The sequence below is a fragment of the Haliotis cracherodii genome, unplaced genomic scaffold (genome assembly GCF_022045235.1).
Source record: "Haliotis cracherodii isolate W230 unplaced genomic scaffold, xgHalCrac1.p SCAF_9, whole genome shotgun sequence".
Classification (NCBI taxonomy): Eukaryota; Metazoa; Mollusca; class Gastropoda; order Lepetellida; family Haliotidae; genus Haliotis; species Haliotis cracherodii.
Window position 1 is genome coordinate 15,002,926 of NW_027266343.1, and position 16,878 is coordinate 15,019,803.

General features: G+C 40.3%; 1 protein-coding gene across 1 annotated transcript in view; it reads left to right on the forward strand.

Annotated features, from left to right (window-relative positions):
• Positions 1 to 1,897: 1,897 nt before the first annotated feature.
• Positions 1,898 to 16,878, forward strand: part of LOC139452325 (hephaestin-like protein) — a 32,577-nt gene continuing 17,596 nt past the window's right edge. Inside the window, exons 1-2 of the mRNA XM_071233760.1 lie at positions 1,898 to 2,361; positions 14,010 to 14,269. Of these exons, the coding sequence (XP_071089861.1) occupies positions 2,213 to 2,361; positions 14,010 to 14,269 (409 nt within the window). The 5' untranslated portion in view covers positions 1,898 to 2,212. The remainder of the gene's footprint in view (positions 2,362 to 14,009; positions 14,270 to 16,878) is intronic.

Consider the following 16,878-nt stretch of genomic DNA (forward strand, 5'->3'; position numbering starts at 1 on the left):
ATACACACTATGTTATACAAGCAGGTTCAAGGGATGTATACATACTAAATCATAGAAGCAGGTTCAAGGGATGTATACACACTATATTATACAAGCAGATACAGGGGATGTATACACACTTTATAATACAAGCAGGTTAAGGGATGTATACACACTATATTATACAAGCAGATGCAGGGGATGTATACACACTTTATTATACAAGCAGGTTCAAGGCATGTATACACACTATATTATACAAGCAGGTTCAAGGGATGTATACACACAATATTATACAAGCAGGTTCAAGGCATGTATACACACTATATTATACAAGCAGGTTCAAGGGATGTATACACACTATATTATACAAGCAGGTTCAAGGCATGTATACACACTATATTATACAAGCAGGTTCAAGGCATGTATACACACTATATTATACAAGCAGGTGCAGGGATGTATACACATTATATTATACAAGCAGGTTCAAGGGATGTATACACACTATATCATACAAGCAGGTGCAGGGGATGTATACACACTATGTTATACAAGCAGGTTCAAGGGATGTATACATACTATATCATAGAAGCAGGTTCAAGGGATGTATACACACTATATCATACAAGCAGATACAAGGGATGTATGCACACTTTATAATACATGCAGGTTCAAGGCATGTATACACACTATATTATACAAGCAGGTTCAAGGGATGTATACAAACTATATTATACAAGCAGGTTCAAGGGATGTATACACACTATATTATGCAAGCAGGTTCAAGGCATGTATACACACTATATTATACAAGCAGGTTCAAGGGATGTATACACACTATATTATGCAAGCAGGTTCAAGGCATTTATACACACTATATTATACAAGCAGGTTCAAGGAATGTATACAAACTATATCATAGAAGCAGGTTCAAGGGATGTATACACACTATATTATACAAGCAGGTTCAAGGGATGTATACACACTATATTATACAAGCAGGTGCAGGGGATGTACACACATTATATTATACCAGTAGGTGCCTGGAATGTATACACATTATATTATACAATCAAGTGCAGGGGATGTCCACACATTATATTATACCAGTAGGTGCTGGGGATGTATACACCTTATATTATACAAGCAGGTTCAACGGTTGTACACACACTTTGTTCTTCAAGCAGGTGAAAGGGATGTACACACATTATATTATTCAAGCAGGTGCAGGAGATATATGCACACTATAATTATACAAGCAGGTGCAGCGGTTGTACACATATTATATAATACAAACAGGTGCAGGGGATGTATACACACTATATTATACTAGTAGGTGCAGGGGACGCGTACACAGTATATTTTACACAAGCAGGTGCATCGATTGTATACACACTGTATTTTAGTATTATACAAGCAGACGCAGGGGACGAATACACATTATATCATACAAGCATATGAAGCGGTTGTATGCACACTATATTATGCAAGCAGGTGCAAGGGATGTGTACACACTATAGTATAGAAGCAGGTTCAAGGTATGTATACACACTATATTATACAAGCAGGTTCAAAGGATGTATACACATGATATTATACCATCAGGTGCAAGGGATGTATGCACACTATATTATACACTAAGGTGCAGCAGATGTATACACATTATAGTATAGAAGCAGATGCAAGGGATATTGGGTCATCACCTGGAAGACAGGGTAAGAATATATTCTCAGATAAATACAATTAATATGCATTAAATATTTCCTTTTGTCTATTTATAGGTACTTGTGACCTTTCAGCAAGCGCAGTGAGTGTTGTCATGCATGGGTGTCGGCTCTAAAGCGCCTTGGGCCTTCACACAATACTTTACAGAGATGTTTACAGTACATTTAACTGTACACCTTTTATCATGGCTTGCAAGCTGTGACAGAAACAATACTGAGCGACATTCTATGCGAAAACGACATTGCAAGTGCGTTTTTAGTCGTAATTGTCACAAGCGCCTTTTCCAACATCTTCCGTTGCAGTTATCAGATCAACAACACAAACGTACTTCAAGGAAATTTACCCGGAACCGTGATACCGATGACGCAGACAGCTCTCTTTCTCAGAAGCGAAACCGAGGTTGCTTAATCGCTAGTTCACCTGGACCCTTGGGCGAGCTAGTTCGCCTCTACTGTCCTGTGTCAGTCGCTTGTGGCGAATCTGGTCAACATTCAGCTCTGTGGTGATGGAGTGTGTCAAGTTGGTGTCCCTGATTCTTATTGTTTTATGCTGCACCTCCACCTGTTTTGGGGCAGAGCGGGTGTACTACATAGCTTGTTCTGAGGAGGTATGGGACTATGCCCCCGGGGGTGAGGACTTAGTCAATCCTGTCGGGTAGGTAATTTTAAGCATATGTTTTAAGGTTGTGCTTTGTTTCAAGTTTCTGCGCATCTATTCCCGAACATGCTGGATAAAATGTTTAAACTTGGCTTTGTATATTTCACAGTCAATGAAAATGAGGAGATCAAATTAAGGAGTCTTATTCCTTTCAGTCAATCTGTCTAAAACCCAACTTCGTATAGTGACTTTGAATTTGAGTCTGAGTCAATTCAATATACATACAGGGACAGTCTTATCTTGTTTGAATAACTGCCTAACGTAGGCAAAGCTGTAGACAAGATCAAAGTAAACAACAGGAAACCCCTTCCGGGGGTACTAGACGTACAGCTGTAGGGCACGTTAGCTGTAGCTGAGTATGGAAGTGTCCCAATTATGATACTGGTACGTCGTCTTTGCAACAACCGGGTACACATATGAAGGTATAGGCAGTTATGTATATATGTTGTAGATATGTGTTGTTTGCATTTATATATTCGTCATCGGGATGATTTGATGTTGTTAAAAAACTATCAAATATCCCATTCCATTCCATTGATTTACCCACCTATATAAGAACTTAAAAAAACCCAAAGAAACATTATCATATGTTTCATATTTAGATTTATGTATACAGATTCAGAGTGACAAGAAATGTCAAGAAGAGTGTTTGACAAGAGAGATGTCTTAAACTTCCAAATAGTCAACTTTCCGTTTATGTTGAGCACTATTCCTGCAGCTCCAGCCCTTAGTGTTTACATTTCACAAAATTTGTGACACATTCGGGTAAGCTCTTTCCCTCTTTCAAAGAGCGTCATCCGACACTAGCTTAAAAGTTGCTTAAACAAGGTTGCAACATTCAAGGTTCCAGTAAAGTTTTCAAAGCATTTTATGGTAGACATGTGGAGGACATTTCCAAATTCCACGCATCAGTGACAAAAAGGATGTCTCATACATAAACAGCCCATTCCATTCCACTGATTTAGCCACCTTAACTAGAAATAACAGAAACTAATGAAGCATGCTCATCTGTTTCATATTTAAATTAATGTATACAGATTCAGAGTGACAAAATTATCCACAAGAATGTTCGACAAGAGATATCATCAACATTCTAAAAATCAACTTTCCCTTATAAGTAATGCCTTACAGCTCCAGCCTTTGGTGTTTACATTTCACAACTTTTGAGATACAATCGAGCATGCTCTTCCTAACAAGAGTTCAAAGAGTGTCATACGACTCTTGCCCAGAAGCTGTTTGATCAAGGTTACAACATTCAAGACCTATGGAAAACTTTCGAAACCTTTTGTGGTAGACACGTGGAGAACATAAGTGACAAAACTGATGTCTAATACGATTTCTTATTTGACTTGTATCATATGTTCCTGTGTATGTTCAGGTGAATACTGGATTTGCCTTTGCATGTGTTTGTGACGGGTGCCATCAGTGAGGTATGAGACACCCTACTTTTTCGCAAACACCTGGTATCATCACTGTTTGGTCGTGATTCATTGAGCGTATGACATAGTCGGAATCGTATTAATGTTCCTCGTAGAGATTCAATTTGATTATGAAAAGGGTTTTGTAGCTTTAATTCACGTTTAACCTTAACGCATTTCAATTGCATATGACGTAAGGTTTTCAGGCTGTAAAACCTGTCTGATATACTTACTCAAGGTGTGCCCTAAGTGCTCTGCACCTTGCTCACAGATACGTGATATACACAGTAAAACTATGTTTGTATAGCGTATTGCACAATGGGTTCTGTCTAAAAACATGTTTTGCTTTTGCAAATTGTGAAAGGTCATATATATGAGTAGTTTGTTTTACGCATTCATCCTAAATTGCATAAAGTGAAATGAAAAGAATCAGGATCTTGTTGGTCACACTTTTAATAATGATCCCCTTTATAACGCGTCATTCTGTTCGCCAGGCGAATTGCTCAAACTCTACATTATGACCAAGGTGAAAGGATCAGTTTTCACTCAAAGTTAATTCTCAGCCTCATATGGGGTCAAATAACCCTGTCTGCCTTATGAGACACAAGGTTTACAGAGTTATTACCAAGTCGTACTACCGGGCACCCATTCACTGCTGTGTAAACAAAGGCATATTTGGAACGTGCTCAACATGTAACAAACATTACGTGCTTCAGCCCTAGAAACTTTCAGGGGTGAAGTTGACGTACACGGCCACCTTTCCACCTGCTCTCTGTGAACAACGTCGCCTGATTTGAGACATGTTTGCTATTCACAGGACCACGTGTCACGTTTATATTCTTAAGTGATATTACAAACAAACATTACATTGAAACTTAAAACCATTTTCGTACCGCCTAACCCTTACAACTATAATAAAATAAAGTTATGCTCCACATTCTTTAGTGATATTACAAAGAAATATTACATTGAAACTTAAAACCATTTTCGTACAGCCTAACCCTTACAACTATAATAAAATAAATTCATGCTCCACATTAAGACCATTGCATGCAACTGTTGTGTAGCCATTTATGACAACATTTTCGATGTCTAAACCTTTGCCTGGGCTAGCCTTTCTGAATTTGCAATTAACTGATGATCTTGGATATAACGGGAACAATGATCTAAATGTTCAGTGAACGGCTTAAGGTTTAAATTCAGGTATCGCCTTTCAGGTTTATTCGCAGGAAGGCGACTTTTTGACTTGTGTAATTAATATAACACAATACACTAGTGCGAATAAACATGTATATAGAATCTTCGTATTTCCTTTGTGTGTATGTTAGAAATACAAAAAAAACCCAATGTGGCTAGGATATTTAAGTATCAGACATAAAGAAGAATATTTCGACATCATAGTATCTTCCTTGTAAAGGAGGATAAATCGTCGTGGTATAATGGCAAGACATGGTCATAGAAGGAATGTACATGTCCCCTCCTGGTAATAGGAGGAATGCATATGCCACCTCCTTGTGATAGGAGGAATGTATATGCCTCCTCCTGGTAATAGGAGGAATACATATGTCACCTTCTGGTAACAAGAGGAATGTAAATGCCACCTTCAGGTAACAAGAAGAATGAATATGCCACCTCCTGGTAATCGGAGGAATGTATGCACCTGCTCCTGGTAATAGGAGGAATGTATACACCATTTCCTGTTAATAGAAGAAATGTGATATGTCACCTCCTGGTAATATGTGGAATGTAATTTTCACCTCCTGTTCAAAACAAGGAATGTATGTACCACCTCCTGGTAACAAGAGTAATGAATATACCATCTCCTGGTAATAGAAGGAAATCGATACCACTTGGTAATAGGAGAAAAGTATAAACCACCTCCTAATAAAAGGAGGAATGCATATACCATCTCCTGGTAATAGGAGGAATGTACATACCACTTCTTGGTAATAGGAGGAATGTATAAACCACCTCCTGATAAAAGGAGGAATGCATATACTATCTCCTGGTAATAGGAGGAATATACATACCACTTCTTGGTAATAGGAGGAATGTATAAACCACCTCCTGATAAAAGGAGGAATGTATATGCCACCACCTGGTTGTAGGAGGAATGTATATACCACCTCCTGATAATAGGAGGAATGCATATACCACTTGTTGGTAATATGGGAAATGCATATACCAACTGCTGGTAATAGGAGAAGTCTGTATGCCACCTCCTGGTAATAGGAGGAATGTATATACCACCCCTTGGTAACACGAGGAATGTATATACAACCTCCTGGAATGGAATGCATATGTCACCGTCTGGTAACAGGAAGAATATATATACCTGGTAAATTGAGGAATGCATATGTCACCTTCTGAGAAACAGGAAGAATATATATATCTGGTAAATGGAGGAATGCATATGCCACCTTCAGGTAACAAGAAGAATGTACATGCCACCTCCTTGTAACAAGAGGAAGGCATATACCATCTTCTGGTAATAGGAGGAATGTAAATGTCACCTCCTGATAATAGAAGCAATGTATATGTCCCCTCCTGGTAATAGGAGGAATGCATATACCATCTCCTGGTAATCGAAAGAATGTATATGTCACCTACTGGTAATAGGAGGAATGCATATGTCACCTCCTGGTAATAGGAGGAATGTATATGCCACCTCCTGGTAATAGGAGGAATGGATATGTCACCTCCTGGTAATAGGAGGAATGTATATGCCACCTCCTGGTAATAGGAGGAATGTATATACCACCCCCCGGTAATAGGAGGAATGTATATGTCACCTCCTGGTAATAGGAGGAATGGATATGTCACCTCCTGGTAATAGGAGGAATGTATATATCACCTTCTGGCAATAGGAAGAATGTATATGTCACCTTCTGGCAATAGGAAGAATGTATATGTCACCTTCTGGCAATAGGAGGAATGTATATGTCACCTCCTGGTAATAGGAGGAATGTATATACCATCGACTTGTATTCGGAAGAATGTATATGTCATCTCCTGGTAATAGGAGGAATGTATAATTTATGTCACCTCCTGTTAATAGAAGGAATGTATATGTCACCTTCTGGTAATAGGAGGAATGTATATGTCATCTCCTGATAATAGGAGGCATGTATATTTACCCTCTTGCAAACAGAAATAGTCTGTAAACTATATTAATCAAGCCAGGTAGAAAATGAGTACCACATTTTGTTTATATGTAATAAATATGAAGAGAGTAGTGAAGGCGATACAGTTTTGGGAACACCCAACAAAGGAAAAGTTCAATATTTTTATGTAGAAACGAATTACCTCAAAAAGCAAACGGCCAAGTTTATATATACTGCTGTCCAACTAAGAAAGTCAACACTAAACATGCAGTCAATTGTTGTTACCTCCATTTTTTTTATGGGAGCTGATATTTATGCACATATGCATATGCACAAGAGCTACGCGTTTTTGTAATGTATTTACAATGGGCCAGAGGCCTGCGATAGCAAATAAAGGAGTGATGGTTCTTTCTATTTATGTTACATATATTATTGTGACACGATACGGTAAGCATGTTTAGGTAAGGTGAACAAAGCTATCATGCTTTCCTTGACAGGTATGTACCTGGGCAGGTATGCACCTGGGTCTTAATAGGGGGGATACAGGGTGAATATATCCAATTATCAGACAGCGGATATGCTCTGCTTGACTGGTGGCGTTTTAGAAATATGCCAGATTACTACACATGTCTTTATATGGGCTAATCACAAGAATTGAAACTCACGACTTTCTTTAAAATTGTCCGACCTAAACATGCAGCATACATTTAACACCACCCCTAGTTTAAATACGAAAGCTAATTATAGCAAAATAAAAGAAAAATGGAAAAATATCTGATACGCTCTCAGCAGCTTTTATGGAAAATACTGTTCATACTGGTGAAAGCTTTTCAAAATTTAGATGTGTATTAATTGCACTTTAAGATTCGAAACAGACATATATATAAACCTAAATGAAAGAATGTGTTTTAACTGTAAGGATCATATTGAAGATGACGAACATGTTTTATTTCAATGCCCATCATGCAATGATCTTAGATCTACCTCATTTACGCGTACAACGTGTAAAATGTGTAACGTTTTACATCTGTCTAACAACGAGACGTCCCTTTCAAACATGAGGTAGATTTCACTGCCGAAACCTGCATTTTAATCATAACTAAGCTATTACACCCACAGTCATGTCAGCCATGACTGCAGCAACTACATCATTGGTCACGTCAGTCATTGCAACAGCTATGACTTCAATAGTCACGTCGGTCATTACTACAGCTACTGCATCATTGGTCATGTCAGTCATTACTACAGCTACTGCATCATTGGTCATGTCGGTCATTACTACAGCAACTACATCATTGGTCACGTCGGTCATTACTACAGCAACTACATCATTGGTCACGTCGGTCATTACTACAGCTACTGCATCATTGGTCACGTCAGTCATTACTACAGCAACTACATCATTGGTCACGTCAGTCATTACTACAGCTACTGCATCATTGGTCACGTCAGTCATTACTACAGCAACTGCATCATTGGTCACGTCAGTCATTACTACAGCAACTACATCATTGGTCACGCCAGTGATTACTACAGCTACTGCATCATTAGTCATGTCAGTCATTACTACAGCAACTACATCATTGGTCACGTCAGTCATTACTACAGCAACTACATCATTGGTCACGTCAGTCATTGCAACATCTATGACTTCATTAGTCACGTCGGTCATTACTACGTCAGTCATTACTACAGCTACTGCATCATTTGTCACGTCAGTCATTACAGTAGCTACTGCATCATTGGTCACGTCGGTCATTACTACAGCTACTGCATCACTGGTCACGTCGGTCATTACTACAGCTACTGCATCATTGGTCATGTCGGTCATTACTACAGCTACTGCATCATTGGTCACGGCAGTCATTACTACAGCAACTGCATAATTGTCACGCCAGTCATTACTATAGTTTTTTGCATCATTAGTCATGTCAGTCATTACTACAGCAACTACATCATTGGTCACGTCAGTCATTACTACAGCAACTGCATCATTGGTCACGTCAGTCATTATTACAGCTACTGTATCATTGGTCACGTCAGTCATTAATACAGCAACTACATCGTTGGTCACGTCAGTCATTACAGTAGCTACTACACCATTGGTCAGGTCAGTCATTACAGTAGCTACTGCATCATTGGTCATGTCAGTCATCACAGTAACTAAGGGCATAATACTGTGGTTTCTTTCACTTATCACAGAGCATTACTTGATGTATTTAGATGTGGCTTGGTCCGACGGACTATTGGTCTATAGTTCATATCTTTGTGGATAGCGGGTGGACATATAGATTTCTACTTGCTTACCTCACTCATCTCATCATTTCTAAAATTCATTGCATGGAATATGTACTCAGTCAAAGGCTTCATTTTTGGAACACAATAATTCATTAAACTTAAATATATTTGGAAATTGATACATTGATGGATGTAGGTAATGTAATTCGTAGATTTTGATAAAATGTACAAATGAGAACAAGATGGTACTCATTCTCCATTAGCTGTAGTACATAATCTATGCAATTTTATATTTCAGAAGATATTCTGCATTTTAAAATATCTTTTAAACAAACAAAAGAACTGGCATTTTGACGATAAAGCTAACCAACAGAACCACAATGTACGTGTCTTTGAGCCTTTGTGTTCACAATTCAACAAAATGTTCAGGACAATCTTCATTTTGACTTTGCAGAGAATAACCTGGGCTTAACCATTAATGACTTTTTAACTGAGAAAATCCAGTTGCTTTCCATTTTGGTCATACTATACCGTCATTTCATAACATTTTCATTTGTATCTATCTATAAAAGTCTTAAGCTTGGTTCCACCCTTGCCGAACTAGGCTGGTATTATGGAGTTACATTTTGGCTGGGCTAACGAATCTATGCACAGTCCAATCAAAATCGCGCAACGAAATCGAAATACGGTTCGTAAACTGTCGTGCTGATTTCGGTCGATTGCGGGATTTTCAAAACAAGTGCACCTCCAACTCGTTGTCAACAGATATTTTCCAAACCTTTTCATGATTTTAATCAAGTTGCTGATTGATGCACTTCGCGATGTAAGACTCATTTTATCACAATATAGATCTTGATTATCGATCAGATCGTCTTGACTGTGCGCAGTCATTTTGTTTGAATAGAATGCAAGTGATACGAAAGGTGGAATCTGATTGGTCCATGAGAGAGGTTTAGAAGGGTCATAACTCGTAATAACCACTGGTGGCGGTACGATCGAGCCCAGGAATTCAAGCCTAGTTCGGCAAGGGTAGAAACTGGACTTCTAAAGTCAGTTAACTCTCTTGCCTCGGGAAGATGATCTATCTGAATGTACACCCTCAGCCCCATATAATAGCATATAATAAATTGGCTTTATAAATTTACACTCTCAATAGATCTTAGACCTTTTAGTATTCCATAGAGAATTGTTAGTCTGTGTTGCAGCCTGTATTAAATGACGTTGTCAATACCAGGAGACTTTTCTGTTTTTAATCTTTGTATACTTGAAGTGATTTCTTCTTTTGAAATATGGAAATCTAATAGATCAGATCTCATCACTGTCTATTTCCATGTCCACCTGCAAATGTTCACTGTTACTGTCAAAAGAAAATAAGTCTTTAAAATGTTTATACCGGGTATCTTGGATGATCTTTTGGTCTTTTGCCATCCAAGTGTTTAAGGGGCGGTCGGGTAGCCTTGTGGTTAAAGCGTTCGCTCATCACGCCGAAGACCCAGGTTCGATTCCCGACATGGGTACAATGTGTGAAGCCCATTTCTGGTGTCCCCCGCCGTGATATCGCTGGAATATTGCTAAAAGCGGCGTAAAACATACTCACTCACTCCAAGTGTTTAAGAGTAGAAAAGAACGTTTTTGGATAATTTTAGTCTTTCTTGCTGTCTCGCCTTGTATTCCCTTTTTCAACTTCTGCATGTATCATGTGTTGGCATATGGCGTGAGGAGGAATCAGCGTAACGCAACATACAACAATCTCATTCAATCAGATCCTAGTTCTCGCTACCGCTAAACAAACATCTGAGTACATCCTATTACGGGTCATGTCAGAACGACCTTTTATCCGACCAATCAGAGCCTCACTTACCAGTACATGAAAGTGAACATTTTCTAAAATGTTACCGCTGGATATTCCGAACGATGGTTGTACTGTACGACTGATGCCGTAAAAATCATCGTCTTTTTTCGCTTCAATGTAAACATATGAACGTAGAGACAATGCATGGACCGTGAGAAGTAACGCCATACAATCTCCTTAGAAAAATGTTAGACATTCCAAACTGATCTTTTGTAAGTTTTCAAATTTTGAATAGAGAACATTTTCAAAATATTTTCTGGAATGGAAGTCGCCATTTTGTTGCTTTCTGTTTGGGTGATGTCAGCTTTTTGTCAGCAGTTTCATTGTAAGATCAAAGTTAACAAAGGTCGTTCTGATGGGATGTCCTCAGATCCTTGTTTTGCGGAAGCGAGATCTGATTTAATGGGTTTGGTCACAGGGCTTGGCGTTGTCAGACAGAGGGCAATTGTCAGAGTGAATCAAACCGACGTTGTAACCGACATGTCTGACCTCCTGACTGCTACCTGCAAAGTGAATCCCTGACATTCTTGAGTACTTTCTTCCCCTTATCACACGTCATGCAGATAACCATTGTCATGCTTATAACAATGGCTCTATGAATAGAGCTCCATAAGTGACATAACCATTGTCATGCTTATAACAATGGCTCTGTGAATAGAGCTCCATGAGTGACATAACCATTGTCATGCTTATAACAATGGCTCTGTGAATAGAGCTCCATGAGTGACATAACCATTGTCATGCTTATAACAATGGCTCTGTGAATAGAGCTCCATGAGTGACATAACCATTGTCATGCTTATAACAATGGCTCTGTGAATAGAGCTCCATGAGTGACATAACCATTGTCATGCTTATAACAATGGCTCTGTGAATAGAGCTCCATAAGAGACATAACCATTGTCATGCTTATAACAATGGCTCTGTGAATAGAGCTCCATGAGTGACATAACCATTGTCATGCTTATAACAATGGCTCTGTGAATAGAGCTCCATGAGTGACATAACCATTGTCATGCTTATAACAATGGCTCTGTGAATAGAGCTCCATGAGTGACATAACCATTGTCATGCTTATAACAATGGCTCTGTGAATAGAGCTCCATGAGTGACATCAGTGAAACAAGCCTGATGTTCCTTGCCCAGGTCAGGAACATCCTACTACCTCGTGCCTGTTATAACTCAACAAGGCTCTCACTCTAGAAGCAATACTAAACCCACAAAATAAACTAGAAAAACTTCAAGGCTTTAGGCGTATTCTTAATAAAAACGGAACTAATAAAACGCATCTAAAACCATAATAACCTACCAAATCAAAATCACATAAACAAACAATCATCCACCATACCCAGCTCCCTTATTTCTCCTCCCCAACCCCATCGGCATCTATTCCAAATCTCAAAATTCCCAAATTCTATATAAGCAACCCCTAAAGCCCCCTCTTGGGTTGCACAGACCACCCTCGCCCCTTTCGGAAACACATTAAATGGCCTGGCCGGGCCCGTGTGCGAAATACGCATCAGTCGGAAAGCGCACGTTAAATCTCCAAAGTAAGTAAGTAAGTAAGAACTGATTACAGGTGAGGTGTGGTGAAATGGGGTTTAACGTCGCGGCCAAGATTATTGCACTTATATAGCGACGTGCATGCATGCACGTGTGTGTGTGTGTGTGGCTGCTTGTATTAGTCCGGACTGATGCTAGCTCACTGAGATACCATGCCGCAGTTTAACATGAAAACCCCACTCAGACACAGTATACTGACTCCGAGTCGACCAGTAATGCCGGCCCGTAATGCCGAGCACCAGACAGGGTAACAACAAGTACCATCGAACCCCAGACCTTTCGCTCTAAGGGCGGACGCTCTACCATTAGACCACGGAGGCGGTCCAAGAGCAATTAGGACAGGTGGTAGTGACCTTTCTGATAGAGTAGATTTTCGTTCCTGCAGTCAACTGACTTGTTGGCCAATGCTCATAATGTGCAGGCTGTTCTATCACAGTTGTAACAGTGCTGACTGCAGTGTAAACACCACTCCCGCTCTCTGACATGGACCGCCTTTCAACAGACGTAATTAAGAAAGATGGTACTTGCTACGAGGCGGTCGGGTAGCCTAGTGGTTATAGCGTTCGCTCGTCTCGCCGAAGACCCGGGTTCGATTCCTGACATGGGTACAATGTATGAAACCCATTTCCGGTGTCCCCCGACGTCATACTGCTGGAATATTGCTAAGAGCGGCGTAAAACCATACTCACTCACTAACTACTTGTTGTTACGCTGCCTGTCAGTGAACTGTGTCTGTGGCATGCTCTCTTAGTGGGCTAGCACTATAAAACCGTCATTAGTCCGGGCTAGCACACACACACACACACACACACACACACACACACACACACACACACACACACACACACACACACACACACACACACACACACACACACACACACACACACACACACACATACACCACAGACACACACCTTCAGAAACAGACACAGATACACAACTCACACAGACACACACAAACATCCTGTACAATTGCAGTAATCTTGAAAGCGACGTTAACCCCATTTCACCTCACCCTTATTGTATTCTGAACCAGTGGCCTCAAACTGTCTGTCTGTTTGACTTCGTCACACCCTGAGCACAAAGTCGTGAGCCCGTTATGATCCGTGTGTATTCTGGAACCTACTCACTCACACATATTCTTCTCTACATTACTTACTTACTTACTTTGGAGATTCAACGTGCGCTTTCCGACTGATGCGTATTTCGCACACGGGCCCGGCCAGGCCATTTAAGGTGTTTCCGAAAGGGGCGAGGGTGGTCTGTGCAACCCAAGAGGGGGGGTTTAGGGGTTGCTTATATAGAATTTGGGAATTTTGAGATTTGGAATAGATGCCGATGGGATTGGGGAGGAGAACTAAGGGAGCTGGGTATGGTGGATGTTTGTTTGTTTATGTGATTTTGATTTGGTACATCTCTACATCACGCGGCTTCCTAATATTTCATCCTTCCTTTTCATTATCGCAGATATGGCCAGGAGAGTTCGGCGTCGGTGTTCCTCAATCAAAGCTCAAACCGGATTGGTCATAAATACAAGAAGGCGATATACAGGGAGTACACCGACAGCACGTTCACCATAGAGAAACCGAAACCGGTTTGGCTGGGCTCCATGGGGCCGGTTCTTAAGGCCGAGACAGGGGACACAATTGTCGTACACTTCAGAAACAATGCAACCAGGACGTTCTCCATGCATCCCCACGGCGTTCACTATGATAAGGCCCACGAAGGTATGTGGTGTAAAACAACAGTATTACCTCACTATTTGATAGTGATTCATGAACACATGCTCATGATATCGTCGGTATCGTACAATGGACTCTGCTTTTAGCGGAGATTTCTTATGATTATGGAATGAATGTTGTCGCTTGTATTCAACAATACCGTAGAATGCTTGAACTCAGTATCACACGTGTTTTATACTGATCGTGAAACATGTTAGTCTCGGGGCTTAACCAAATTATTGTTACAAGGTGGATAAAAGCATCAATTTGGCACACTGATACAGCCACTCATACTGATTATTTTTGGGATAGGAGCCACCTTGAAATTTATTTTCAACTTCCGATCCGGTAGCCACTAAAATCCAATATGGCCGCTAAATCACTCTCCCGGCAATGTAAAAAGTAGTGGAAAGTTTAATCGTACGCACAACTGAGACATGTTATATATCAAATGAAAGGTCTTTTCATACACTGACCGATAATGAGATTATGGTTTACATTCGTGCAAGGAGTAAAAAGAAAATTAAAAAAGACAAAATATATTAAATTCTAAAACTGATAGACGATGTCGTTCATTCAGTCAGATTGATGTTAAGGTGGCAGAGACTTTTAACTACAGTCCAGAACTAACCCGCGGGGCCTCTGCTCCATATATTTTAAAGAATGAAGAGTTTTTCGGACATAAATCACGAGAATGCAGCTCTACCAAATGTTATTGATGTGAAAGTACCCAAAGGTCTTTCCCATTCCAAAGGAAACCATATATCTGTTTAGGATTGTAGTGCAATCGAGTCATTGAATTTTCCATTAAGGATAAACAAAACTTTTGTATCTTTAAATTTGTAAGTGTGTGCAATTTGGTCGCACCATGCACAGAATGAATGAATATCCCTCTTTCTGCTTCATTGTGATTACAATTTCTCATGAAGAATCCTTGCCCTTGAATGTCACATGTTATATTGGCAGCTATTGGCCATGACTATTTTGCATCATTTGAAGTACAGCACTGAAATAATTCATCTCTATCCCGAGAAACACACAGGACATGCATCCACTTAATGGGATATCTTTCGATGCACACATGTTCCTCTTTTAACGACTTGATTCTTTAAGACTGCCCGGAATGTAAGAATCCCACACAATGACCAGTCTACTTGTATGCTGTAGCTGCCCCATGAGATATGGAATGAAAACACCGTCAACGAAATCATCAAAGGTACGAAATCCAGTAGAAGGCAAGGAATGGACAACTGCTCCACTCCGAGCTTTGCAGTCAAAAGAAGCTGATGGTGCCTGTTGCCAAACCAAAGAGAGAGAAGGTGGAAAGCCTGGATCTCACGAGCAAAGAATTCCTTTAAATCACTCTCCCCGTCCTTGTTTAGAAGATGACTTGCTGAATGGAAAGCTGAATAGTGGCAGAGAATGCCTCTTCAGGGGTTCATTAATAGACTGGGTCCCATCTTCAAACACTCTTTTGCGAAATGTATTATCCTGCTTCTTTCCAACATCCTCCAGTGCTGTGGTAACAACTGACTCCGGCATGCACTTTCGGCTATGAAGAGTAACAAGGTCGCCAAAATCGCCCAAGAAAGGATTTCTCATTCGGCTGATAGTATCTGTAAGGCTCTGGACCGGCTTTCGTAATGTTTCCTGTGCGGACCTTGCTGATGGTGATGAAAATTCCTGGGAAGATCTGGATCATCAACAAGGATATACTCATTTTCAAACTGTTTGACCAATCTACCTAGCTCGGCCCCTGACAGCATCCACCACCTGAACCCTTTACTTGACCCCTGTTCTCCTGCTCATGAGTCTGAGCAAGTGATATAGAAGAAAATGTGTGAGCCAGGATGAACAGGAAGTACTTGGGTTCGAGCTGCATGAGATGAGGTTCCAATATGCAGGACACTTTTGACACATCTCGTCTTTCAAGGATTGCAGAGCACCATCATCAGTGGATCTTCATGAGAGAGGGGGCACGGCTGGCCCAGTCGTCTAAGGCGCCGCGATTCGCTGTGCATGGTTGTGTCTCTTGGGCATGGGTTCGAACCCCGGTTCGCCCCGATTATGTTTCTAGGTTTGTCAGCACCATACCCGTGCTCGTGGGTTTCACCGAAGTGGTAAACGTCTGAGACCTGCATCACTTCGGGCTTCCTTCCCACATTAAGCCACGATATAACTGGAATACTGTTAAAAGCGGCGTAAAAACCCAACTCACTCACTCACTCACTTCCCGAAAGCAGGAACGCTTCACTCGTCGCCTAACTATGGATAATTGACGCTTATACATAATAAACCTTTACTTTTGGCATTAAATGAAATCTAAGTTGCATAATCATGGAAACAACTTGTTAATCTGTATATATATATATTTGTGTGAATGTGTGTGTATTTGTGTGGATATTTGTATGTTTGTGTTAATGCGTGAGTAAATGTGTGTTTGTTTGAATATGTGTTTGTGTGTGAATGTGTGTTTGTGTGAATATATGAGAGAATAGGTGTGTATCTGTGTGAATACGTGCGTGTTTGAATATATGTAGTGTGTGTGTGAAAGCGTGTGATCAATGTGTGTTTGTGTGCCATATGTGGGTGTGCGACTATATGCGTGTGTAAAT